Consider the following 27,647-nt stretch of genomic DNA (forward strand, 5'->3'; position numbering starts at 1 on the left):
AACATCAGCCGTTACGCAAAATTATATTTGTTTGCTCATGTAGAAAATACAGTAAAATTATTATATGATGATTCTTGGTCTTATGCTCAAAGTTCAAGGGGAAAAAAATCAGACTCATTCCATTACTCATGGAACTGTTATAGTTTCCGGCTGAGCTATCTGGGTTGTGATCATATGGCAGAATTCTCTTTCACGAATGTGCACGCTCGATAGGTAGATGTTACCTCCATGGTTTATACCCCATGGATGCGATGTCTGGCGAGATCTAGATTTGGGAAGACAAATAATAACGCTGACCTGACCAAAACTCATGAAGTGAAAGACGTAATTTTGTTATTGTTTAATGTTTATGTAATATGTAGTTCTTGGAAAATAACGTATGGGAATGTTTTGTATCTACTGCCATAACATACGTACAATCATATGTTAGTGTGATTCAGTGAACCATAATGGAATCCTTCTGCCATAAAGGTACTTTTCACCTTCCGAACTTTTGTAAAATTAAGAAGTTTCAGAACCTGATCACCGGTTCTTTTGAACGGCACCTTTTTCTATTTGAAGATGTTATAGTGTACATCTGATGTTATTGTTATATTGCGAAGAGTAGTTCGTGGTTGATTGAATCTGAACATGATAGGTTAAACGTGAAAAACCGCGATGTCTGTAACCCATAATTTTCTAACATTAATAAAGTGACTAATAACAGAAATTTGTGTATTTCGATTGCTGTTAGATTTTTTTATGTGCACGAATTTCAGTATCAGCTGACAGCATTTGCCACCAGACGAGTAAAGAAGTAATTTCATAAGTACTTTTTCATAATGTTTTTCGAATATGTCGTTAACCGATTGTAAACGTGAATCAATGGATTTCTAGCCACCTTTCAAAAAATTTTGTGATGCTCACATTCCATCAATATTTATGTGAAGTATGTGAGAATTCCAGCAGGCAGACTCTTTTGCTAAAGTTTACAGATGGATAAAACCAATAAATTATCATTTCATTCTTAAGTGTCAGGTAGCTTAATCTTTAAAATCAGAATGACATTGTATTACGCATTTAAGTGATGAAGTTGACTATTTTTTTGCAATAATATCCATCAGTTTGTTGTGATCTGGAGTCTGAAGTAGATCTGCATTTTAGGCTATTGTGTGCTAGCTTCCTCACAACTACTTGAGTATTGGAACTTGATTATTGTAGTCAAGCCTTGGTGTACCTCAACACTTTTGTGTTCTTCTGTAACACCACATTTCATAAGGTACTATTCCCTCTTTGTCTGTACTGTTTGCCATTAATATTCACTGCTGTACAAGGCAACACTCAAGACAATTACCTGCAGCAAAGCCTTCCTAACATATAAATTTAAATTAGATGTTAAAATATCTCTTTTTCATAAAAGCTTTTCATGTTATTGTCAGTCTACATGTTTATATGCTCATAACTTAGACTTTTTCCATCGATTCCCCCTAATAGGAAAACTCGTGTACTACTTTCTGTGTGCCATTTCATACTGAAATTCCATCAGCATAAGCCAATTAAACTTCACTACATACCATCACTAATGTTATACATGTGTCATTCATCATCTCATAATCTACTTTAAAAACGCTATGCATTATGTTCATCAAAGCCATTTACATAGACCTACTTTAATATTTTTATTTATTCTACCTTGTAGGTATATGCATAACAATTATCAAACACGTGACACAATCACAGTGGCAAAAACAGTTTTGCCACCTTCCATTGCTCTTAGACTTTCAAGTCCAATATGTAACAGGGAATATGTAACATCTGCAAGAGAATAAAACTTAATAAAAACCCACTGCTAGACATTAAATTAAATAATAAATACTGTTTAGTCATCTGTAAACAGTATGTAATGACCAAGAGTAGAATGGATGTCAATGTTATTGTGGTTATAGTGGGTGAATAAGTTGTGTTGGATAAATGAAGAAGTGCTCGACTTAATGCATTATATACTTGCTCACCAGTAAAACTTTTTGTGTCTGATCTGCCATACTAACTATGCCAGAAGATAGTTTAGTAAACTTGGAAGAGGAGTTACATAAGAAAAAATGGGCTGTAATATCGATTGATTGATCGATTTCTTTATTAATCCATGGTACAATTTACATTGTGTCGATTTCGTCAGCAAAATCATATACAATACAGTATACCTACAATTTATACTAATAAAATTAATATTTACACACATTTTTAAAGCATCTTACATTAGCTTTATATCCTTATGTAATTTTCTTATAGTACTGTACAATTCTGGATTTCATATTATAATTATTTCCTCATGTATTACAATGCACGCTACTTTAATTACGCTACATGTTTTAATTCAGATAGTCCATTACTGTATAATAACTTTGAATTAATAAAAAAAAAAATAGTTTTGTTTTGAACTGTCCAGTTGTATCAATATCTTTTATATTTTGGGGTAATTTACTATATAATTTAACGGCATTGTACAACAAGCCCTGCTGAGTTTTATTTTTATTTTTCCTCTCTAGATGCAGATTGTATTGGTTTCTATTTTCATAGCTGTGTACTAAAGAATTTTTAACATGGCAGTCAATTTTTACATACATACACAATACTTTGAAAAATGTTTTCACAGGGGACAGTTAGGATTTCCAGCTTTTGGAAATGTTCAAGGCAGTGAGCCCTATTGCCACTCCTAGTTATTATATGAATTGTTCTTGTCTGTAATTTAAAACTATTTGAATATTTTTACCATTGATTCCCCAAAATATTATTCCATAGTTAATAACAGAGTGGATATAAGAAAAATATACAGATCTGACACATGTAGTATCACACACTGCAGTCAGAATTCTAAGAGCATAGCATGCTGTAGCGATTCTGTTAGTAAGTATTTTAATATGTTCTTCCCACTTTACCTGACTGTCAACATGCATACCAAGAAATTTTATGTAGTCTACACATTCTATAGTTTTATTGTTTATCTTAAAGTTGGTATAGTGTGGTTTTTTGCAGACATAGAAGTTAACAGCATTTTTTTTTTATGCCCACTCACGTACACTGTTTAGTGTTGGTTCGGCTTCTTTCAGTGCATCTGGTGATTTGTCACTGATTAGAACATTTGAGTCATCTGCAAGCAATATTGTTTGTCCATGCTTGATGCTCTGTGGGAAGTCATTTGTGTAAATGAGGAATAGTATTGGGCCAAGGACACTACCCTGTGGGACACCTATATTTACATAATTTGGGTCTTAAGTATGCTTTACAATATAGTTTGAGCAACTTGAAATATGTGAGATTTCAGTTATCTGTCTTCTATTTTTTAGATATGATTGGAACCACTTTTTCACAAGTCCATTAATTCCCAGTTCATCTAATTTATTTAACAGAAGTGTGACATTGGAAAACATTTTTCAGTATCGTACATGCGTAAACATTAGGCTTCGCTGAATTTTAAAATTTTCCCGGCGAATTGACTGTTCAAACAAATTTCGGGCTTGCAGCCGGTCGTCGTTCAATACTTCGCACGATATTTCAACTGGGCACCTGCCAGTCATCTTCAGGCGAGCCGTCGCAGACTGGTGATAACGTCCTCCGCTCCGCAATATATAGCGTACTGTAACTATTCTGCGTTACTATTCGTGTTACTATGAAAGGCCGGAATTTACAAGATACCGTGCCAATGTGGTATGGCTTACATAGGTCAAACCACACGCACCGTGAAAGAACGCTGCACTGAACATCAACGTTACACCTGCCTTTTGCAGCCAAGCAAGTCCGCTATTGCTGAACATTGTATTTCTACTGGACATTCAATGGAGTATGAGAAAACAATGATTTTGTCCACAGCAACGTCTTTCTGGGTCTCCATTATTAAAGAATCCGTAGAAATACAACTGGCGGAAAATCTGTTAAACCGTGACAGCAGCTACCAGCTGGACAGTGCATGGAATACCATCATCTCCACGATTTGCTCAAATCGAAGACGACAGAGTGCGTCGACGGCCGTGGCAAACAGCAACGCAGAAGGCGACTGAGTTCCGCTATTCCACCAGCGAGGGCGCTGCTGGCAGGCAGTGTTAGTTCAACTATCAAGTTTTCGACGCATGCGCAGAATAGTTACAGTACGCTATATATTGCGGAGCGGAGGACGTTATCGCCAGTCTGCGACGGCTCACCTGAAGATGACTGGCAGGTGCCCAGTTGAAATATCGTGCGAAGTATTGAACGACGACCGGCTGCAAGCCCGAAATTTGTTTGAACAATTAGGCTTCGCTATTGGTCATTTCTTTACCACAACCTTTATTTGGCTTCACATTATTTTTTTGGCTTCACCAACTCTCAGCAAGATTGTCATCTGTCAATCTAATTTATACCTCAAGCTGTGCTACAGATCAGTCTGTCACCAAACCAAGAATTCCGGGGGGAGAGGGGGCAGCTTCAGTACCACACTTTAACTGTATTTAGGCATACAGGTTATTCTAAATAAGAAAATTAAATATAATCATCATATTCATCATACTTCTCCCATTCTAATTAGGAGGCCAAAATCTCTGTGGATGGTTAAATATGTGTTTGTGTTGTTGTTGTCTTCAGTCCAGAGACTGGTTTGATGCTGCTCTTAATGCTACTCTATCCTTTGCGAGCTTCTTCATCTCCAAGTAACTGCTACAACATACATCCTTCTGAATCTGCTTAGTGTATTCATCTCTTGGTCTCCCTCTACGATTTTTACCCTCCATGCTGCCCTCCAATACTAAATTGGTGATCCCTTGATGCCTCACAACATGCCCTATGAACCAATCCGTTCTTCTAGTCAGTTTGGGCCACAAATTCCACTTATCCCCAATTCTGTTGAGTGCCTCCTCATTAGTTACGTGATCTACCCATCTAATATTCAGCATTCTTCTGTAGCACCACATTTCAAAACCTTCTACTCTCTTGTCTAAACTATTTATTGTCCATTTTTCACTTCCATACATGGCTAAACTCCATATAGATATTTTCAGAAAAGACTTCCCGACACTTAAATCTATACTTGATGTCAACAAATTTCTCTTCTTCAGAAACGCTTTCTTTCCCATTGCCAGTCTACATTTTATATCCTCTCTACTTCGGCCATCATCGCCAATTTTGCTCCCCAAATAACAGAACTCATCTCCTACTTTATGTGTCTCATATTGTAATCTAATTCCCCAGCATCACCTGATTTAACTCGACTGCATTGCATTATCCTCAGTTTGGTTTTGTTGATGTTCATCTTACATCCTCCTTTCAAGACACTGTCCATTCCTTTCAACTGCTCTTCCAGGTACTTTGCTGCCTCTGACAGAATTACAATGTCATCGGCAAACCTCAAAGATTTTATTTCTACTCTGTGGATTTTATATCCTACTCCAATTTTTTTTTCTTTCTTTCTTTTTTTTTTTTTTTTTTTTTTTTCACTGCTTGCTCAGTATACAGATTGAATAACATCGGGGATAGCCTACTACCCTGTCTCTCTCCCTTCCCAACCACTGCGTCCCTTTCATGCCCCTCGATTCTTATAACTGCCATCTGGTTACTGTACAAACTGTAAATAGCCTGTCACTGCCTGTATTTGACCCCTGCCACCTTCAGAATTTGAAATCGAGTATTCCAATCAACATTGTCAGAAGCTTTCTCTAAGTCTACAAATGCTAGAAATGTAAGATTGCCTTTCCTTAATCTATTTTCTAAGATAAGTTGTACGGTCAGTTTTGCTTCACATGTTCCAACATTTCTACAGAATCCAAACTGATCTTCCCCGAGGTCGGCTTCTACCAGTTTTTGCATTTGTCTGTAAAGAATACATATTAGTATTTTGCAGCCATGACTTATGAAACTGATAGTTTGGTAATTTTCACACCTGTCAACACCTGCTTTCTTTGGGATTGGTATTATTATATTCTTCTTGAAGTCTGAGGGTATTTCGCCTATGTCATCCATATTGCTCCTCAGATGATAGAGTTTTGTCAGGGCTGGCTCTCCCAAGGCTGTCAGTAGTTCTAATGGAATGTTGTGTACTCCCGGTGTCTTGTTTCGACTTAGGTCTTTCAGTGCCCTGCCAAATTCTTCACGCAGTATCATATCTCCCATTGCGTTTTCATCTACGTCCTCTTCCATCTCCACAATATTGCCTCAAGTACATCACCCTTATACTGGGCTATTACAAATGATTGAAGAAATTTCATAAATTCACTGTAGCTCCATTCATTGACATATGGTCACGACACACTACAGATACATAGAAAAACTCATAAAGTTTTGTTCGCCTGAAGCTGCACTTCAGGTTTCTGCCGCCAGAGCGCTTGAGAGCGCTTTGAGACAAAGTGGCGACAGGAGCCGAGAAAGCGTATGTCGTGCTTGAAATGCACTCACATCAGTCAGTCATAACAGTGCAATGACACTTCAGGACGAAGTTCAACAAAGATCCACCAACTGCTAACTCCATTCGGCGATGGTATGCACAGTTTAAAGCTTCTGGATGCCTCTGTAAGGGGAAATCAACGGGTCGGCCTGCAGTGAGCGAAGAAATGGTTGAACGCGTGCGGGCAAGTTTCACGCGTAGCCCGCGGAAGTCGACGAATAAGGCAAGCAGGGAGCTAAACGTACCACAGCCGACTGTTTGGAAAATCTTACGGAAAAGGCTAAAGCAGAAGCCTTACCGCTTACAATTGCTACAAGCCCTGACTCCCGATGACAAAGTCAAACGCTTTGAATTTTCGGCGCGGTTGCAACAGCTCATGGAAGAGGATGCTTTCAGTGCGAAACTTGTTTTCAGTGATGAAGCAACATTTTTTCTTAATGGTGAAGTGAACAGACACAATGTGCGAATCTGGGCGGTAGAGAATCCTCACGCATTCGTGCAGCAAATTCGCAATTCACCAAAAGTTAACGTGTTTTGTGCAATCTCACGGTTTAAAGTTTACGGCCCCTTTTTCTTCTGCAAAAAAAAACGTTACAGGACACGTGTATCTGGACATGCTGGAAAATTGGCTCATGCCACAACTGGAGACCGACAGCGCCGACTTCATCTTTCAACAGGATGGTGCTCCACCGCACTTCCATCATGATGTTTGGCATTTCTTAAACAGGAGATTGGAAAACCGATGGATCCGTCGTGGTGGAGATCATGATCAGCAATTCATGTCATGGTCTCCACGCTCTCCCGACTTAACCCCATGTGATTTCTTTCTGTGGGGTTATGTGAAAGATTCAGTGTTTAAACCTCCTCTACCAAGAAACGTGCCAGAACTGCGAGCGCGCATCAACGATGCTTTCAAACTCATTGATGGGGACATGCTGCGCTGTGTGTGGGAGGAACTTGATTATCGGCTTGATGTCTGCCGAATCACTAAAGGGGCACATATCGAACATTTGTGAATGCCTAAAAAAACTTTTTTAGTTTTTGTATGTGTGTGCAAAGCATTGTGAAAATATCTCAAATAATAAAGTTATTGTAGAGCTGTGAAATCGCTTCAATCATTTGTAATAACCCTGTATAGACCCTCAGTATTCTCCTTCCATCTTCCTGCTTTCCCATCTTTGCATAGAACTGGTTTTCCATCTGAGCTCTTGATATTCATGCAAGTGGTTCTCTTCTCCAAAGGTCTCTTTAATTTTCCTGTAGAAATATCTATCGTACCTCTAGTGACATGTGCTTCTAAATTTTTACATTTGTCCTCTAGCCATCCCTGCTTAGCCATGTTACACTTCCTGTCAATCTCACTTTTGAGACGTTTGTATTTCTTTTTGCCTGCTTCATTTGCTGCATTTTTCTATTTTCTCCTTTCATCAATTAAATTCAATATCTCTTCTGTTACCCAAGGATTTCTACTAGCCCTTGTCTTTTTACCTACTTGATCCTCTGCTGCCTTCACTATTTCATCTCTCAACGGTACCCATTCTCTTCTGCCATATTTCTTTCCCTTATTCTTGTTGATCGTTCCATAATGCTCTCTCTGAAATTCACTACAACATCTGGTTCTTTCAGTTTATCCAGGTCCCGTCTCCTTATATTCCCACCTTTTTGCAGTTTCTTCAGTTTTAATGTACAGTTCATAACCAACAGATTGTGTTCAGAGTCCACATCTGCCCCTGGAAATGTCTTACAGTTTAAAACCTGGTTCCTCTGTCTTACCATTACATACTCTATCTGAAACCTTTCAGTATCTCGAGGCTTCTTCCACGTATACAACCTTCTTTTATGGCTCTTGAACCAAGTGTTAGCTATGATTAAGTTATACTCTGTGCAAAATTCTACCAGGTGGGTTTCTCTTTCATTCCTTACCCCCATTCCATATTCACCTACTACTTTTCCTTCTCTTCCTTTTCCTAATATCGAATTCTAGTCCCCCATGACTATTAAATTTTTGTCTCCCTTCACTATCTGAATAATTTCTTTTATCTCATCATACATTTCTTCAATCTCTTCATCATCTGCGGAGCTAGTTGGCATATAAGCTTGTACTGCTGTCGTAGGTGTGGCCTTTGTGTCTATCTTAGCCACAATAATTTCTTCACTATGCTGTTCACAGTAGCTTACCCGCACTCCTATTTTTTATATTCATTATTAAACCTACTCCTACATTACCTCCATTTGATATTCTATTTATAACCCTGTATTCACCTGACCAGAAGTCTTGTTCCTCCTGCCACCAAACTTCAGTAATTCCCACTAAATCTAACTTTAAGATGTTGTTAAACCCCAATATTCTTTCTTTGTGCCATCCTTCAATATATAGACATTATGTAATTGTTTTGAAAGATTCGTCACAGTACATTTACCTGATGTCATGTTGACCAGTGGTTTTTAAGCTGATGTGTAATTTTCATTTGTGTTTCGAAGCTGCAAAGCAGTATCAGTGATGCAGTACAAAACATTGCTGATATGTTTCCAGGCTTACTGTACATCAAGAATATCCCTCACTTAGAACTCGTAAGGTATCGTAGAGTAAATGTCCAGAGGCCTGCAAAGCCACACTATGAGAAAGCAAAGGTTTTAGCAGTGTGTGAACCACGATACCCAAAATTTAATTATGGACTCAGCCCTGAAGTAACTTGCAGAAAACAGACCGAACTGAAATCAAAGAAAATCAAAGAGGTGAGTGAGTATAACGTATTTTAGATCTGTTTATAAATTTCAGAATGAATCTTCCAATATTATACTGACGGACCAGTCATTGATGCCTGAAAAAAATTTATTTGCAATGATGATGATGTAACTACAAATTATACCAAAAATAAATATATACCCATAGCTTATGAGTGTCTATTTCATAATGTATATGCTTTCATTGAACATACATTCGATTTGCTAGATGAAATAAACTTACTGTTCAGGTACTGAATGAATAATAATTACTGTAACCCTACACCCTTCCCTCCCTATCCATTTCCTCAAGTAGAATCCCTTTGGATTTTAATGCTCTATGTTCCTTAGTTATTTTGTGTTATTGTGACAACTGTCTCCATGCTGACCTCCCCCTGTCTTTGAAATACCTTTGTCAGTGAGAGATTTTAGCAGTGCTGTTGAGAGAAGCTGTGAGAAAACTCTTGTGCAAGAATACTAGCTTATTTATTTATGAGCAAACCTTTATTTGTAATTATTGTGAATGGTCCGAGTGTGAGCAAATATTTATAACATATCTTTATGTAAATATTGTTGTAATATATTAGTAGTGTAGTGCGGGAAGTGGTCAAGTTGAGTCAAATCATGTGTATGGAATGTAAGAACGATGTATTTTTGGTGGGGATGGCCTTCAGCCTGTGGAGAAGCAGACAATGGCAGAACACCACTGGAGTCAAGTGGGGAGAGACTCTTTTGGGTGGTGCACCGAAGGAAGCAATTCTAGACACTTTTCTGTTGGTTCTTGAAGAAGGCAGACTGGCCTGCTATATAGTGCATTTTTCGGTTGTCTGGGTGATAGATTGTGGGCAGTGAACAGTTTTGGAAGCATTTTATGTTTGTTCTTCCAGAACAATATAAGAAGGCAGACCTGCCTGAGGTGACGCGAGTTATTGAGTCCTGTAGGTGTTTTCTGGGTGGTGAACGGCTGCTACAATACTCTTTTTAACTTTTTCTGATTGCATTATGCAATTTGGAATAGACACAGTATGAGTTTTTACTTGTTATCTCACATGTGTTTATTTGTAAATCATTCTGTTGAACTGTGAGATGTTTTGAGCTGGCGAATATTTGGTATATTGTGATCACAAAATGGACTTAGTTTTCATGCATCTTGGAAGACTAGCTTGGAGATTCTGTTACCATTCTCGTAACACTCTCAGTGCATCTTTACTGCATTTGATAAGGTTATTTTCTGTCTGTAGTTTAATTGGATATCATAGGACCACTTTCTGTTTATTTGAGATATACTTTCTTGAATAAACATTATTCAGCGTAATTCTCTGTTGCCTTCTTCAGTTACAGAAGTTAGAGTAGTGCCAATTTTATTAAATTATTCATTTATCTTTTATTTAATATGTCTTTATTTCATTCATTCACAATTCCAATCAGTGCATAGACCATTTGACTGCAGAATCACAGCTGCAGGTTATTATTTGCAGCGAGTTAGTTGCTGGGCATGAAAGCAGACGTGTGTGGTTCAACCCCATGATATTATTAAGCTATTCTTTTTAACCAGAAGCATGCATAGCTCAACTACCTAAGATGCAAGCAACATTAAGTAAAATCTGCAATTGGTTTACTTATATAGATTGCTGGTTAGAGCAGCTAATCACCAGAAAACAATCCGGTAACATAGCACTGGCTTGATAGCGATTCGAGTCTCTCCTTCAGAAATATGAACACTTATGTGAAACCAACCCATTCCCTGAAGGAACAATACAAACATGCAAGGACGTATTGCATACTTTATCAGCAACCAGAAGACAGAAATTGAGTGGTACAGAGTCACAATTAGGCATGGAACAAAACAACCGTAAGGCATGAAAGTTGCTGAATAAACTTTACAGTGATCCGCCAAGCATGTTTAATGTAATTCCTGATCGGATTACACATCAACTACTACTGAATGCTAAAACTAAAAGAACTGTGAACGGGAAGCTTCAATGAAATACCAATGAGGAAGACTGCCTTGGTACTCCATTCGCCATGGAAAAACTGGAAGTAACTTCTCAGTGTATGAAGAATAATAAAGCTGTAGGCTTGGATAATCTAAGACTAGAACAAATTAAAATGTTTGAGCCAGTAACAAAGCAATGAATCTGAAACTCAATGAAAACATGCATTTCAGAATTATAGATTCCTAAGATCTGGCGCAAAGCCAAAGGTGTAGTGTTTCTGAAGCCTGGAAAAGAGCCGATGGTGTTCTAAACACTTTCGAGTAGTCTTTCTCCTTTGCCAACTGTATAAAGTCTTGGAAAGGTTGCTCTATAATAAAATCTCATAAAATACAATATTGTATAATGCAATGTTCCTTCAGACGCATAGGCGCGCGGGGTAGCTGAACGGTCTGAGGCGCCTTGCCCGGGTTTGTGTGAACTTCGAGCAGCAGCAGCATTAACACCTTCCCACTACGCGTGAACATCCAACGCTGGAATTCAGGTTGATTTACTCCAGTTTGGCTAGAATATGAAAGGCAGTGATGGATTTTTAATTTACACTTAAGTGACTCATTAGCATTAAATTAGATGAAATGCCGCAATCCAGTCAGAGCAACGGTGTCGATCTACAAACTCTTATTAATCAACTGCAAGAAGAGATTCAGCAGTTAAAAGCAGAAAAAAGCGAGCGTAACATTCCAAAAGACTTGTCAAATGAAAGTTCACACAGTACCAGTGTTTAGCGGGAAACCCGAAGATGATGTGAAAGTGTTTTTTCGTAAACTTGAAGGTGCCGCCCTATTAGGATCACGGACAGATTCTGATAAGCTAGTGGTTGCCAAATTAAGAATTCAGGGAGCAGCACAAGATTTCATAGTGCGGAGCCTACTTGCGTGGAAACAGAAGATTACAATGAGTTTAGAATGGTTGTTGTTCAGAGATTTAAACGTAAAAACGCAATCAGATTTTACAGAGAGCAGCCTTACAGTTTTCAAATGCAATGAGACGAATCTATCAAGCAGTTTGCCGACAGAATTCAAAACATCAATGCTCAAACATACTAGTTAGTAGAAGATGAAAATGAAAATCGCATTCAGTTGTTCGAAGCCAACCAGAGAGCCTTGGGTTGTATGGAGAGGAAGTAAGCAAAGCTGTTAGATTGGCATGATGTAAAACTTTTCAGGAAGCAGTAGAATCAGCCATTGGTTTCATTGAAGCACTAAAACGACCGAATGAGATGCAGAAACAAGAATGCAGAGTTTTCAACGCAACAGTACAATGCTACAGATGCAATAAGCTGGGTCACACGTGCAAGGATTGTAAAGAGAATCAAATCCGCTATAATTGCGGGATACAGGGTCATGTTTCGAGAGATTGTTGCAACAAGAAGAAAGGTAATGCAGACAACAAACAATCTGCCAGATCTTTAAATGAGTATGGTGACATACGGGCCACCACTCCATCCACCCCCCTGGTAGAGACAGTGATTCATGTTAGTTCTAGCAAAAATCAGACTGAAAATGACTTCTTGATAGGTGCTTTATATTGTGGGAGAAACATCAAACTACTTATTGACACAGGAGCACAGACCTCATTAATGTGGTGTTGAATAGATAAAAGGAATAAATTGAAACCACCGCTATTAAAAGTGCGAGGGTTAAATGGAGGAGTATGACGTAACTATGGAGAAGTTGACTTAGAATTAATTCTTGGCCAAGGCCAAGATGAAGGTGAAAATAAAGATAAATACACAGCAAGGGTGCAAGTAGTTTCAAATAACGAAACGCGTTACGATGGTGTACTTGGATTTGATTTCTCGTCCGCTAACGAGGTAAGGATATTTGTTGCAGAAAGAAAGATCAGATGAGGTTGTAGCAACTACAACCTAGGAAATCATTCTTCAGATTGTACTCAAAGGAACAGCAATACTGATGTCGCGGGAATGGACCGCCCCAACAATGCATCAGTTCAAACTGTCCAAGTCAATGTTCAGGTTGATCAGCCACAGCAAATTCCCAAGAGAGCAGGAAAGACAATCTACGTTGAAGTTAAGTCAACCCGATGCAAGGAAGGAACTTTGTTATTAATTGAACGATCTGAGGAAAGTGAGTTACTGGATACAATGCATTGTTATGTTGCTAGAAGTGTAGGTGTTGCTACAATGGTGAGACAGAATTTTGCAAAAGTCCCGGTTACAGTAACGAATATGAGCAATGAGGACGTTGTTTTGCCACGAGGAATGAAAGTTGATGAAGTGTCGAGCATAAGTAAAAGTGATGTAATACAGATTCCAGATGAGGTAACAAATGCTGCAGTTATAAACACAGATTTTTGTAACAGTACTGCAAAATTGCAACAAGGAGACGAAGTTAATAATGAACTGAAGCGCAAGATTTGGAAGAAGATAGAACATTTGACAGCAGATGAACAGAAGATTTTAGTGCCTGTTTTGTTGGAGTGTGCAGATTTATTCTGAGAACGTGAAAATTCACCTGTCAGTCATTTAGATCGTCATCGTATTCATACAGGGAATGCAGCCCCAATCACACAGAAACCTTACCGAATGCCATTCAGTCAAAGAGAGTTGGTAGAAGACATGGTTAAAAAAAAATTAGAAGCGGGAATTATAAAACCAAGAGATCCTTCAGACCCTCCGTGGTGTTCGCCTGTTGTAATTGTAAAGAAGAAATCAATTTCTGGAGAACCACAGTTCCGTTTTTGCGTTGATTACTGATCTTTGAATGCTGTGACCATACCCGACATTTACCCATTACCAAATTTATTGGAAACCTTGGATTACTTGGGCAGATGTCGAATTTTTTCAGTATGTGATTTAACAAGTGGTTATCACCAGTTACGGTAACTGTGCATCTAGATGATCAAGCAAAAACTTCATTTGTAACTGCAACAGGAGTATACAAGTATCTTCATATGCCATTTGGACTTTGTAATGCTCCATCTACATTTCAGCGCCTGATGGATTCAGTTTTGCGAGGGCGCACCCTAACACAAACATGAAGCAGCATACTGAGAGACTACTAGCTGTTTTTGAATATGTAAGAAGTGAAAACCTGTCTTTGTCAATAGATAAATGTCATTTTGCACAAAGTAAAGTTAACTATCTTGGTAATGTTATAACCAGTGAAGGTGTTTGACCTGATCCAAAATTAATTGAATATGTAACGAATTTTCCTGAACCACTGAATTTGAAAGAACTACAATCATTGTTGGGATTGTCAAATTTCTACAGACTATTTATAGTTTGTTATGCGAATATAACCAGTCCAATGACACAGCTACTATTTAATTGGTCAACAGAATGCAAAAGGCAATGGAAGAACTTAAAACTGCTCTAACCACAGCCCCAGTGTTATCCTATCCGGATTTCAGTAAACCTTTTATTCTTCCATCCAGATGCATCCAGTTTTGCCATAGGTGCAATCTTGTCTCAAGAAGTTGATGGTCATGAACATCCAATCTCATTTGCTTCCAGACAATTAAACAAAGCAGAATGTAATTATACTACTACTGAGAAAGAGCTTTGTGCTTTGGTTTTTGGTGTAACGCGTAACAGATTTTTCTTAACAGGAAGAGAATTTACAGTTATTACAGATCATGCAACACTTAAATGGTTATTGAGCTTAAAGGATCCAAGTTCCAGGTTAACAAGATGGGCATTAAGACTGAGTGAATACCAATTTGAGGTTATTCACCAACCTGATAAACAACGTGAACGCTGATGCAATGAGTCGAAAAGTCAATGTTTGTGTTACAATAAGTCGAGAAGAAGAGTTAAAGGCAGCTCAAGAAGAAGATCCACAATGCAAATTATGAAAAAATGATCAATGTTTTGTGGAAATAGATGGATTATTGTACAAAATCACTAGTAAAGGAAACCGCCTAGTTATTCCAGAAAGCACAAAAGAGCAAATCATGAGAGAACAACTCGATTCTTTATTATCAGGACATTGCGGTAAAAAAGCATCAAACTTTAAAATAACTCAAATGTTTTGGTGGCTGAGCCGCAAAGCTGACGTTTTCGAGTTTGTTTCACATGTGATTCCTGTAACAGATGGAATAACGTAGGAATAAGTAGAGCACCATTGCAAGAACTGCCAGAGACAAGTGAACCATTTGACAGAGTAGAACTAGATGTTGTAGGACCGTTGCATAAGACTAAAGATGGAAACAAATACATATTGACAATGTTTGATCATTTCTCTAGATACCTTCTCATGATGCCAATACTTGACCAGAGTCCTGAGACTATAGCTCAAGTTTTTATAAAAGAATGAATTCTTAAGTTTGGATCACCATTAAGTATAATTAGTGATCAAGGAACAAATTTTATGAGTGAATTACTTAAACAGACTTGTAAGCTCATGCAAATAACTCAGTTAAGGAATACACCAGCACACCTTGAAGGAAATGGAAGAGTCGAGCGAGTCCACAGAAAAATTATTAAAATGGTTAGCCATTATGTGGATGGCAAACACAACAATTGGTAGGTCTGTTTACCCTACTTGGTAAGTTGTTACAATGTCAAAATGCACAGCTCAACTGGCCTAAGTCCATATGAGGTCGTCTACAGAAGAAGAATGCATTCACCCTTGGACTTTGCACGATCGACTGTCGGAATCAGCAATGAACACATAAGGGATCTAGCACACAAACTAAAGGAAGCATGGAGAGGAGTGAAACAACGAAATCATCAATCCTTTCTTCAGCAAGCAAGACACCATGACCACCAAGCAGCGGTGCCACAGTATCGAGTTGGATGTCTTGTGTATCTGAGCAATGTGGTGTTAAAGAAGAATCAAGTCAAAAAGTTTAAGAAGTTTTGGAAACGACCATATCCAATCTTGGAGGTGGTGTCGCCAGTCACTCTTAAGCTCCAACAGCCCTTTCATTCGATTGTCGTTCATGTCAATCACGTAAAGCCATTTCTGGGTAGATTTCCTGTAGCATCGCAAGACAAGCAGGACTGACCGAGAGGCAGACGTGCTGTTTTCAAACCCAGGAAGCGAGAATTGCGAGGTCTCAGTCCAGACTTCGAGGCCGAGGCATTGCTACGTTCCAAGCGGTCCTGTTCCAGGCACCCCTACAATCTGCGTAAATGTGTGTAGTGTGTGAGAGTGCAATGCGTGTGTTTATTTCAGCCATGTGCTTATGTGAATGCATTGTGAAAATTTAGTATTGAAGCTGTTATACGAGTGCACAAGTGAAACCGAACCTTTTATTCCACAGGTTACCACAAGCAACTCATTTATTTTATGTTCATTGTTAACTGTAGTATTTAGAACTGATTAACTATGTTAATTATTAATCTAATGTTTGCTATGATAGCATAGTCTAGCAATTCTGTAGTAATAGTACCACAGAGTACAGGTGTTTCGTTTGAACCACAATCAGACATGGTAGTTTCAACAAGTAATGCAAAACTTGTACTCAAGTACAATCTGAGTTCTTTAAAGAAGCAGATTGACCTAATTCGTTCTGTTAAGGATAATGACACAATTTTGGAAATAGGTACATCGTGGTATAACAACTGGATCACAGCCAAAATGCAGGTAGAGTCTACATTTGCTAATTATGAACAAGAGATTTACAGTTTTTTAATGCTTTTGCCACACAAATCTTTAATTAGGCATAAACATGCCTGATTTGATTTTGGAGGGAGTATCCTTCGTACTGTATTTGGTACTTTAACTAGTCGAGATCTACTGGAAGTTAAAGGCAAAATATTAGCTCTTGAACAACAGTCCAGTACAAATTCAACTGACCTCTCTAGTGAAATTATCGTATTAAAGAATATGCAAAGAACCATTACTAACCATACTGTTTTCATTGAACAGATTGTTAAGCAGTTTATCTCACATTTCCATGTAATTCGCAATGAAACGAATGCAAGTATCCAAGACTATTCCAAGGATTAAATGCTGTGAGTGCACACTTAGATTTAAACACTCTTTTGTTAAGGATTACTGATAGTTTATCAAATGCTAGAATTGATGCCCTTAACTTAAGAACAGCCATAGAAAGTAGTTCAAATGATTGTTTGAGCAGTGTACTACTACATCCAGAACAACGTTTATAGATCCTACTGGCAATTGGATGAAAGCTGGATGCAACATATACTATGATTTACCCTGTTAACTCTTACAATTTATATGCTTACTACAAGTTAACCACCACCCACTCGTTAATGATTCAAGATCAATTAACTATTATTATTTCTATATCATTGCTAGATCAAAGCATAATTTTGAAATGTATAAGATTTATACTTACCCTGTGAAATGGAGACAGGCAGGTATTTATGTAAAGTACGTACTAAATGATTATCTACTGATCAGCAAGGATCGGAGGTATTTTGTGTCCCAAAATAAAAATGATTTGAATATGTGCAAACGTAGTAATAAGTTAATTTGCCCTGAATCATCAGTATTCTTAGATAGTAGAGTGTACAGCTGAGAGAAAGAATTGTTTATGAATCATCCCCCAAGAGATGAGTGCCCTAGAATTTTAATGCATCTTTATCATCCATTTCTTAAACGATGTTCTGAAGGTGTAATTTTCTCATTTAACTACACCCTTGATGTCACATTTACATGTAAAAATTATGATACACCTGAGCTACCCTTTACACTCAAATTGAATAATAGTGGTTTAATCTTAAATGCCACACATTTTGATTTATCACTTGAACTATTTGATATGCCTAGTGTATTGCCAACTACATTTCATGCAACTGGACATTTGCCATTAACGAGAATGTTATCTGTTTATTACAATGATTCATACATATTAGCATATGGAAAGCATTCCTTATCAAGTTTTTCTGAAGACAATGATTTAATTAAGGATATCCATGAAAATATAATTTCTTCCAATAATGAGTTAAACTTCATTGAAGCAGCGAATAGAATTAAGTCCTTTAATTCATCCAGTAATGTTAATGCATATTTGATTGTCAGTATTGTGTTTTCATTGCTTTTATTAATTTGTCTTTTGTCAACAGCATTTGTCATGTATGAAACCGCCATCCAGAAGGCTCGCTTCTCTGTACCGAACATTACTGTGTCTGCAAATGAAATACGTGTTGCAATGACTTCTGATGCCACAAATGGCGAAATAGATTCATAACACCCAGGAGGTTGTTTTGAGCCACCTATGCTTGCTCTTTTTCTCTGGGGAGAGTGATGTAAGGGTCTACGGGTTTGCACGTTACGTAACACGTGCTAGCCAGCTGACCTATCTTGGAATGCAGGCAATTTGCTTGGTCAGTAGATGTGCGTCCGGCCGTAGTGTGCCACAGGGGAGTAAGCGACTGGCCGCTGTCCACAGCGCACCATATAACTAGTGCAGCCTCGGGCACGAATATGTATCTTTTCTTAGCTCACCATGGAGCCTTTTGATACAACTGTAATTAGCCGGTGTTAGGATGTCAGACACAGTGATGATGGGTGCATGTAGTGTGCGTGTTTTATAATCAGTCTTTTGTTAATAAACTATTTAAACTTACATCTCAGTGTTCGCATATTCCTGTACCTCAAGGACCCATTGCTTACAAATCCTGACAAATATTTCACGTAATTATCATCCAGGGGTAACAACACAAACAACCTCCTTATAGTAAGTTAGTTTAAGTTAGATTAAGTAGTGTGTAGGTCTAGGGACAGATGACCTCTGCAGTTTGGCCCCATTGGAACTTACCACTACCACCACTACATATGCATGCCCGAAAAACAAGCACTGCGTCAACTACAGCTATTATGAAATGTATTTGCAGTTGCTAATATGGACAATCATCATCTGTATAATGGAATGACGACAATGAAATTTGTGCCAGGCCAGGACTCGAACCCGGATTCCCCACTTATTACACTTGGCAAGCAACTTTTGATTAAAATGTCTCTTCTGAATGGGAATATACATAATGGATGTACAAGTGCAGGTTGTAGAAACGTGGTTGATATATGAAAGTTTGGGTCTGGCTGTGAGACGTGCTTGAATAGCCCAATGGTAAGGTGACTGCTCATGGTAGTGGGAAATCCAGGTTTGAGACCTGATCAGGCACAAATTTTCATTTTTGTTGTTTCATTATACAACTGATGGTTGTCCACTTTGACAATTGTGAGTATGTTTGATGTATCTCACAAAATATTGATAAAACCTCATAAATAGTCAATCAGGTTTCTGCCCAGGAAAGTCATGCTGTGGTAGAAACCTTAATCTGACACAGTACATAGAAGATGGACATGAAAGAACACAGGCTACAGGAGTGGCTTTCATAGACCTGTCAGCAGTGTATGACAACATCAACCACAAGAAATTGATAAAAAGGTATATTCAGTCACCGAAAACTACAGTTTATCCAATGTTTGCTGCAAAACAGGGGGTTTTATTGTCACTCTGCAGAATACAAAGAACTGATGGAGGACCATGAAGAGTGGTGTCCCTCAGGATAGAGTAATGGAACCCCTGCTGAACAGCATATACACAAATGACCAACCAATCAACTCTGGAGCAAGAACATTTATTTACGCAGATGAAACAGCAACAGCAGCTCAAGGCAAACCCTTTGGGGAAGAGAAGATGAAGCTGATAGTAGCCCTTGAAGGCAGGTCTGTGCCTCTCATCTGAGAAAGCAGAAAGCAAGGAGGAAATTAAATATTAGCTGAGGAGGGTAGCAACTATGCCATTATGATGCTGGAAAATACCTGGGAGTAAAGTTGGATTTTAGTCTCAAATTCCAAAATCACTGCCAAGAAACATAGCTAAAATTATCTGCCCAGAACATCATCATCCATCATAAACTTACTGGCCCCACCTGGGGCCCACAGCCAAACATGCTCTGTATATCTTCCTTGGCACAATGCTTGTCTGAAGCAGAATTCATAGGACCAGTTTGGCAAAATTCCACACATGCCAAACAGGTGGATATAGCGTTGAATGAGACTGACCACTTACAACCAACTCCTGTCACCAAAATTTATCAAATTAAGAGTATAGCACCACCTGACACCCGCAGAAGAACAGTCGTGGAAGTGGAGAAAAAGAATCAGGAAGTCAATACCAAACAGCCCCTGTTTGGATATGAACCCCAAAAACCTAGGTTTAGGATAAGGAAGAGCTTCATACACCAAATATTAGCAATTCCATCGCCATCTGGAACTCGCCACGCAGAGCTGTGGCGAAATTCATTAACCGAAAGGACATCAAAGAGGAACTTGCTGCAGGCTTTCATCTGCCATATGTGACATGGAAGTTACTCAACCGATTGAGGACAGGTGAACCTTAGGAAGTGGGACTTCTTGACTGGACATGACTCACATGAGTATGGTGACCTGCTGAACCCACAACATCATCTAGTTTGCAGAAACCTGTCCAATCCTCGCACCACGGAAGATCTATATGCAGCAAGTTATAAGGTCATTGAGAAGTGGAATTCTGGAGCTTACCATCCACATAACAGAAGTGAGCAGTGTCTGGCAGAATTTTGTTATTATTTTCATTATTTTGTATTATCTAAGTCCTGGACATGCAAAATAAATAAATATAGATAATCTGTTATTGAACTCGGAAATATACAAATAAGACATTGTTTACAAATATTTACTGTTGACCATTCACAAGGCCTTTTTAAATACATAGTAACTAAAATTTGAGAGCAGCTGTTATTTGTTTTTCTCAAGGAATGTATTTTTCATACAGTGTTGTTAGCACTATCTTTTATTTCTCTTTGAGCTGAAAGCATGCTGTTGGTTTTGTATTATGCACAAATTACTACATAGTAAATACAGGAAACACAAATAGGAAAACGATGGCTGTCAATTGGTTCCTGCAGCCTGCAGATCTTTATGGTACGTGCACCTCCTCCATTGGTGACAGTAGTCTTTCAGGTTAATTTCTCAGGAGATAATCTGATCATATGATTTCGAAATGAAAAGAAATGTTACAATATGAATTATAGGAAAGGAAAGAATAAGTATAGATAGGTCAAGGTAGATAAATAAAAAACGGACAATATACTATTAGCCAAGCTGGGTAGGTTTGTGAATTACCTACAAAATAGGCAATTCAGTGAGCTTGTGGCACTCGAGAAAGATCTGCAATTGGCTGGTGATTATCTCCTACTGCTCAACTCACCGAAGCATCAATCACAAAGTTATTTTCATTGCATTGCAATATCTCATGAGCAGTTGAATTAGACCTTAGACATATGTAGTAGCATGTAGCACTTCCTTTTATGCTACAAGTGTAGGTGAAGCATTGTGGTATACAATACATCAGGTGATGGGGTGCTATTCTCATCCATGAGTATTTATCTGCCATGCTGCACAGTGGCCGAGATACTCAACAGGGTTTATGTAAGCTGACCTCATGCAAGTGGAGTGTTCCTCTTACCATTCGGCATCAGCTTAGTAGCAGTGGTGTGGTATCTTGGTCTACTGAAGGTAAATTCGCCTGCGAGTGCTGCAGTGGGACAAGCAAATGCACATAATCGAACAGTAGATTCCAATATTTTTCACTCGAAGAGTGAAAGATGTGTCAAGAGCCCCATTTCATTCTGGGAAAACATTCCATAGAAGCAAGTACCTTCACTAACTGCCTGAAGAACGGCATGTTATCATTCAGGACGCATTGCTTCATGTAGTTTTCAACTTCCTCGTATCCTGCCCTTAGCACGCACCAATATGTACCATGACTCAACAGTCCAGGTAACAGTTTTCTTGTTTTAAACAACCATTGGTAGCATTTCTGCACTATTGGTAATCTGTACTCTGTGACATGTGGTGAGGTGAGGTTCATATCTGTGGCAGCGGCTTTTGTAATCCTTACCAAGGAATTGGTTCTGGATATGCGTAATGGCTGTAGTTGTTAAACACTGATTTGGCAAGTGATTTGTTTCTCTGTTGTCCATGCTACAATCCATGATGGTTGAAGGCAGTATCTCTCTCTCTCTCTCTCTCTCTCTCTCTCTCTCTCTCTCTCTCTTTTTCTCTCTCTCTCCTGACACATTGTTGTCCACAGCCTTTGACTGGTGACATCTGTTTTTAAGTTGAGGTACAAAGGTGCTCATAAAACTCTAGTTACATTTGCATGATAAATGTTCTGCTTCATGGAGATATTTACTGTTACAATTCTGAGAGCACACATTTCATCAAGAGCTGAGCAACATACAAGTTCCCCTTACATGTATCTCAGTTAATGACAATTTTTGTATCTGACAGTGATTCTGATTCCCCGGCTAGCCTGGACACAGATGTGTCAGAGGTGCAAAGGCTGCAAGAGGTGGCTGTGGGCCACCATTATAAGGCAGCTATCACTGAGATATGCGCATCACGTGGCATAACCCGGTGGCAACTGTTTGCAGCTGAGCCTGTGACCCAGGCTTGCAGCACACCTAACTCCTTGCAGTATTTTCTAGCTGTTTGTATTGTGCCCCTGCATAGCCAAGATTACTTAGTTTGTTTCTTATCTTGAGTGGATACTGATTTGGAACTCTTGTATTGCTACACTGACTTTGCTATGTCCCAAACTTGTTAGTGCTTCGTTCACTTTATGAACTTAGTCTGTTGGAAACTCATAGAAACGTGTGCTTGTTTCCCTGTGTTTCAGTGTACCCACCGGAGCAAATGACAGTAAACGGTTTCCATCCGTGCCACACAGAATAGAAAAACGATCATGAGAGAAATCAAAGAAATTAGAACTCATCTGGAGGTGTACTGACAGATGCTTGTACCTCCAATAATTTGTGAATGGAATAGGAAAAGGAAAAATGATATTATTATCCACAGTACTCTCAGCTTCACACACCATAAAGGGGATTTTGGAGTAGAGATGTAGATGTAAACCAAGAATTGTGCAGATGGAGAACCCAGTGCCTGCACCACATTGAAGGTGTAATGTCCTACATGTTGATTACCCTCTCTCTGGCTTGATCAAATGTGTCGGTATGATTTGAGCTGCCTGTCTTTTGTTAGATTGTTATGGCTTGGACCAGTTCAAGCTCTGACATCTCAGCCACATGTTAAGCCAAGCTGTTCAGTTTTATGTTGTGACAGAGTGACACAGCAACACAATTGCTCATTAGTCTGTAATTTTTATATGCTTGGCATTACATTTCCATGAAAATCCTGTAAGCTGTCAGACTCAAGTTACTTGTTTACTATGAGGAATATTCAAAAGAAAAGGTATGAAACAACACTGTGGGTATAATTGCAGTCTTTACTCAGATGTAATCACCAGGGGTCTGACAACAACTATCCCACTGTTTCATAAACTGAAGGATTCCCGATTCCAAGTATTTCTGTAGCTGCGACAGGAGCAAGTTCTGTACTGAGTCATTCAGTTCATCGTCCGAGTTGAAGCGCTTTCCTTTGAAATGTTTTTTTAGCTGACCAAATGCATGGAAGTCTCAGGGTGACATGTTCAGTCTGTAAGGCATATGCTCAAGCTGTACTCACTTGAACTTGGCCATTATACTTTGTGTGGCCTTAGAAAAATGTGGGCATGCATTCTTGTGGAGCAGAATCACGCCTTCCATGAGCAACCCAGCCCATTTGCTCTTGATAGACTTGTGTAGATTACGGATTGTCTCACAGTATACGTCACTGTTAATGGTTTTCCATGCTCGAGGAGTTCAATGAGAAGAGTCCACACAGAATATTGTGGCCAGTAGATATACAGACACGGGGCATGTATGGGGAAAGCAGTAGTGTTGGGGGCTGTGGGCAGGTGATGTAGGGGAAATGCCGAGTGCTGAACGAGAAATGCCATTCTAAACTCAAACCTACACCCAGATTTTTTGTACATATTAAGCAGGACCCCTCCAAGCCCACACTTGCATGCATGGAGACCATTCAAAAAGATCTGTCACATCTGAGTTTCTTAATATCTAAAAAAAAATTCTGCCAAAAATGCAGTGATTTATTTTTGTCTGGCTTGTTAACCATTTGTAACTTCCAGAGATGTGTCAAGAGTGGCGAATTTGGAGTAAAACTTGCACATTTCTCGTGTTGCCATGTTAAAATTTGCTTCTTTTGCCAAAACACAGTGGAACGTGCACAGTCTCATCTCACAAACATGTTGTGCAGATGCAATTGCAAAAGAATTCCGAAACAGTGGTTTATTAAGTGAGGAACTGAGGAAAGGTAAGATCAGTATCTTGTACAGAAGTGCGTTCTTGTTACAAAATAAACGTATATGTCTTTACTTAAATTGTTCCAAAACCAATAGTATTTCTCGTTTCACCAACTATCGTTGGCCCTTAAAAATTACATTGTTTCATGGAAAAAGTCTGTAGATACTGGAATAAAATGGTTGATAATGACATTTTGCATAATAACTGTAGCATAATACTCTTCTATTTGTGTGCTATCACTTGCCAAAATCTCATTTCAATATCTGGAACCGTTTATCGAATATGAGGAATGTTGTGGATATTTTACTCTGACTTTATCGCTAGCACGGCACGATTGTAAATGAGTGAGCTAAATTTCATATGCAGCAACATATGTAATATCGACCAGAAGCAAAAATCATAGTGTCCCCTATTTTTCATTACAATTTTTTTTTTTTAATTTCATGCAGTCTCTTACTTCACACAATACTATGACCATTAATGAAATGATGGGCACATCATAATGAACCTGTCATATAAAGCTACAAGTAAATTGAAAATGATTTTTTTTTCTTTTTAGTAAGTAGTTTCTGTAAAATTGTTTGAGAAAGACTGCAGGGTGCGCCTTGTTTCTGTCATTGCTGACCCACCGAAAGGTGGCAGATGGTGTTGGCCTCCCCTTCCTAAAAAATAAATGAACTCACCCAGTGCTTTGGACGAAAATTGGTCACTGCACATCGGCCACCATACCTTGCACGGACTCTATCAGACCTCGTACATTGAAAAAGATGGTATCACCTTGTCTGCTGAGGGTACAGCTTTGAATTTTTTTAGGGAGGAGGTGATGACGCATGCTTCCATTACCTAGATGTCTCAGTTCTTTATCCCAAAGTGGCATATTCCAATTTCAGTCAGTTTGGTTGTTTGATGTTTCATACCTTTTCATTTGAATACTCGTTATATATCTGTCAAGGGAGCTTTTATGAGCTTTAATTTCTGTACTGTCTTTTTTTTTCATTTTCTGTGACTGTATAGCAACAGCATTGCAGTTGCTGCATGATTTTTAACAACTGTTAGAACTTGTTTTCAAATCTTTTGTTATAATTTAATGGCAATGTGGTTCAAGTTGTTCATTACAGTGTTTAAAAACCCCTGTAAATATGTGGATGAATTTGGTGTTATGGTTTTTCTTGATTTTTCAAAAATCCCATTAACTTTCCTTTAATTTGAGTGTGCCTATCTCTGTTGCATTTAGATTTTATGAGCACGAAATAGTGGAGTCTGCAACTAAATACTGTAATTTTCTGTACGACTCTTCAAATTATGTTTGGATAATGTAGCGAAATTATGAATGTTGCATTCACATTTTATGCGCATGAATTTTTTTAGCTCCTTAAATTTCACTGGGCTTTACACTTACTATTGTCTTGTGCCTGCAGTGATGTGTTATACCATTAGATTATATACAGGAATGACACAACCATTTCTATCTGTTGTTGATAACTACCGAATATCATTAATGTGAATGTCTTTCAGTGTTTTCTTGTGCCATGGCATATGACATCATGCTGCAGCTGTGTAGGATGTTTAGTTTTTGTTTCTATCCTTGCAGAATAATGTTACTCTTTAGATTTGAGGCTTTGTCTAGAAGAAGTGAAATTAGGAAAAGTGTACCACGCTACTGATAGGTGACTGAAATAAATTTAAAGTCTCTAAGGAATTGTGCCCTGTTAGTTCAGTAGCTAATATTTAAAGCTATTCTTTTTGCTATTTTATATAACAACATTTGCCACTTTTGGCAGTAAGTGTGTGCTCTTTCACTTCAGGAAGGATCTACATGAATAATTTTCTGTTTCACTACATAGCATTCCATAATACATGCTGCTGTTCAGTTGAAGGATTGTTAAGTCTGTGTCAGTTTATTCTTGACTTATTTTTCTGTATTCAGTTAATAAGCCATTATATGTGTATCTCTTTGCATTATTCCAACTCAGAGTAGAACTTTATCAATTGTTGGAAGCCCTGCTTATGCAGTGATAACTACTCACTTTCATTTGTGTATATACTTTGTTGAAACTGTATTTTCCTATTCCACAGTATTTATATTGCATCATTGTTAAGTATATTATGCTGCAGTACACTCACAAATGTTACACAAATTACTTACTTTTTTGTCTTGTTAATTTCTTGCCCTTAAAAGTATTTTTTTAATTACAATAAAATCTCAGTAATTTGATCCCTGGCAATCTGAGCATCCGTTTAATCTGAGGTAGATGATAGATCAATACTGTGTTAAAAAAGAAGAAGAAGAAGAAGAAGAAAAATCAAAAGAATATCACGAATAAAACTGATAATAAGCAGGGAGTGGGTGTGCTTCGTGGCCGAGATGAGCATGCATACATTGTTTACGATCGTGTCTGCTTTAGCCACTATTATTGTTTTAACCTGTTGCCAGTCAGCCAGTGTCTGCTGATGCTCAGTACAGTGTGTATTATTATCAGGTCATGTTACATATTTATTATTGTTCTTGCCATTTTTCACCAATATCGCTGCAGGCTCAATAAAATAAAAGAGAAAATTTGTTTTGTTGGAGATGACAGTTTTATCATTGAAAAGTTTCAACAGTGGGTTGACTTTAAAAAAGATGGTGGCATATTGGGTGCATGTGAAGTAACAGTAGGTGACTGGAGACGAAATGGAGCCAAACTAGACCAGTGGAATTCTACCAAAGTATCTTGTTCTTCTACTTAAAAAAAGTGTCAAAATTTGCTGAACATAAAACTATGAAATCATGAAATTATGAAAAAGCTAGTGAAGTCCTTAATTTGTGGTTTACTCAACAGTGAGCTAAATGAAGTCCAATAAGTGGCCTGATGATTCAGGAAAAGTAAAAGGTCTCTGAATTTGTGACGATTTGTGTCATTCAGTTTTTCCCAAATTCCTTGAATTAAAGAGGATTTACAATACTTCATTGAGAAAAATGGTGCAGACTTAGCGAGATTCCACTCACATTCAGAAAGAGTGGAATGCAAATACCAGTCCAGCCATTCTGATTTCGGTTCAATGCACTCACCTTGACTTTTTTGAGGTGCATTACTGCTTATTCTCTGTTTGTAATGACCTTGTTGCTAGTGGAATATTAAACACTCATTCTCCTTCCTTAATATTTGAACTTCTGAAGGTTCAAGAGCTGCACTTCTCTAGAGGTTAGGTAACTAAGACAAACCATCCAAAATGTGTCCAGAATGAGTAAGTAGACTAAAGTACAATTTTTTCCAAGCTTTAGCAAACAATGTGGCAAACTTTGATACACCCGAGTAATTTTTAGCTGCCTATTTATGATTCAGACTTATTTTTAATGTTCCTGTGTCACTGGAAAAAGCCTTCAATGAGGATTTTAAAGACACAATGTGCAGAAATTAGTAATTGTTCA

The 27,647-nt window shown here is 38.2% G+C and overlaps 1 protein-coding gene across 1 annotated transcript in view; it reads left to right on the forward strand.

Moving 5' to 3' along the window:
• Window positions 1-224: 224 nt before the first annotated feature.
• LOC126163061 (39S ribosomal protein L10, mitochondrial) overlaps window positions 225-27,647 on the forward strand; it is a 37,318-nt gene continuing 9,895 nt past the window's right edge. The window contains exons 1-2 of the mRNA XM_049919961.1: window positions 225-471; window positions 8,919-9,121. Coding sequence (XP_049775918.1) covers window positions 450-471; window positions 8,919-9,121 — 225 coding nt within the window. The 5' untranslated portion in view covers window positions 225-449. The remainder of the gene's footprint in view (window positions 472-8,918; window positions 9,122-27,647) is intronic.

Source organism: Schistocerca cancellata, chromosome 2 (genome assembly GCF_023864275.1).
Source record: "Schistocerca cancellata isolate TAMUIC-IGC-003103 chromosome 2, iqSchCanc2.1, whole genome shotgun sequence".
Lineage (NCBI taxonomy): Eukaryota > Metazoa > Arthropoda > Insecta > Orthoptera > Acrididae > Schistocerca > Schistocerca cancellata.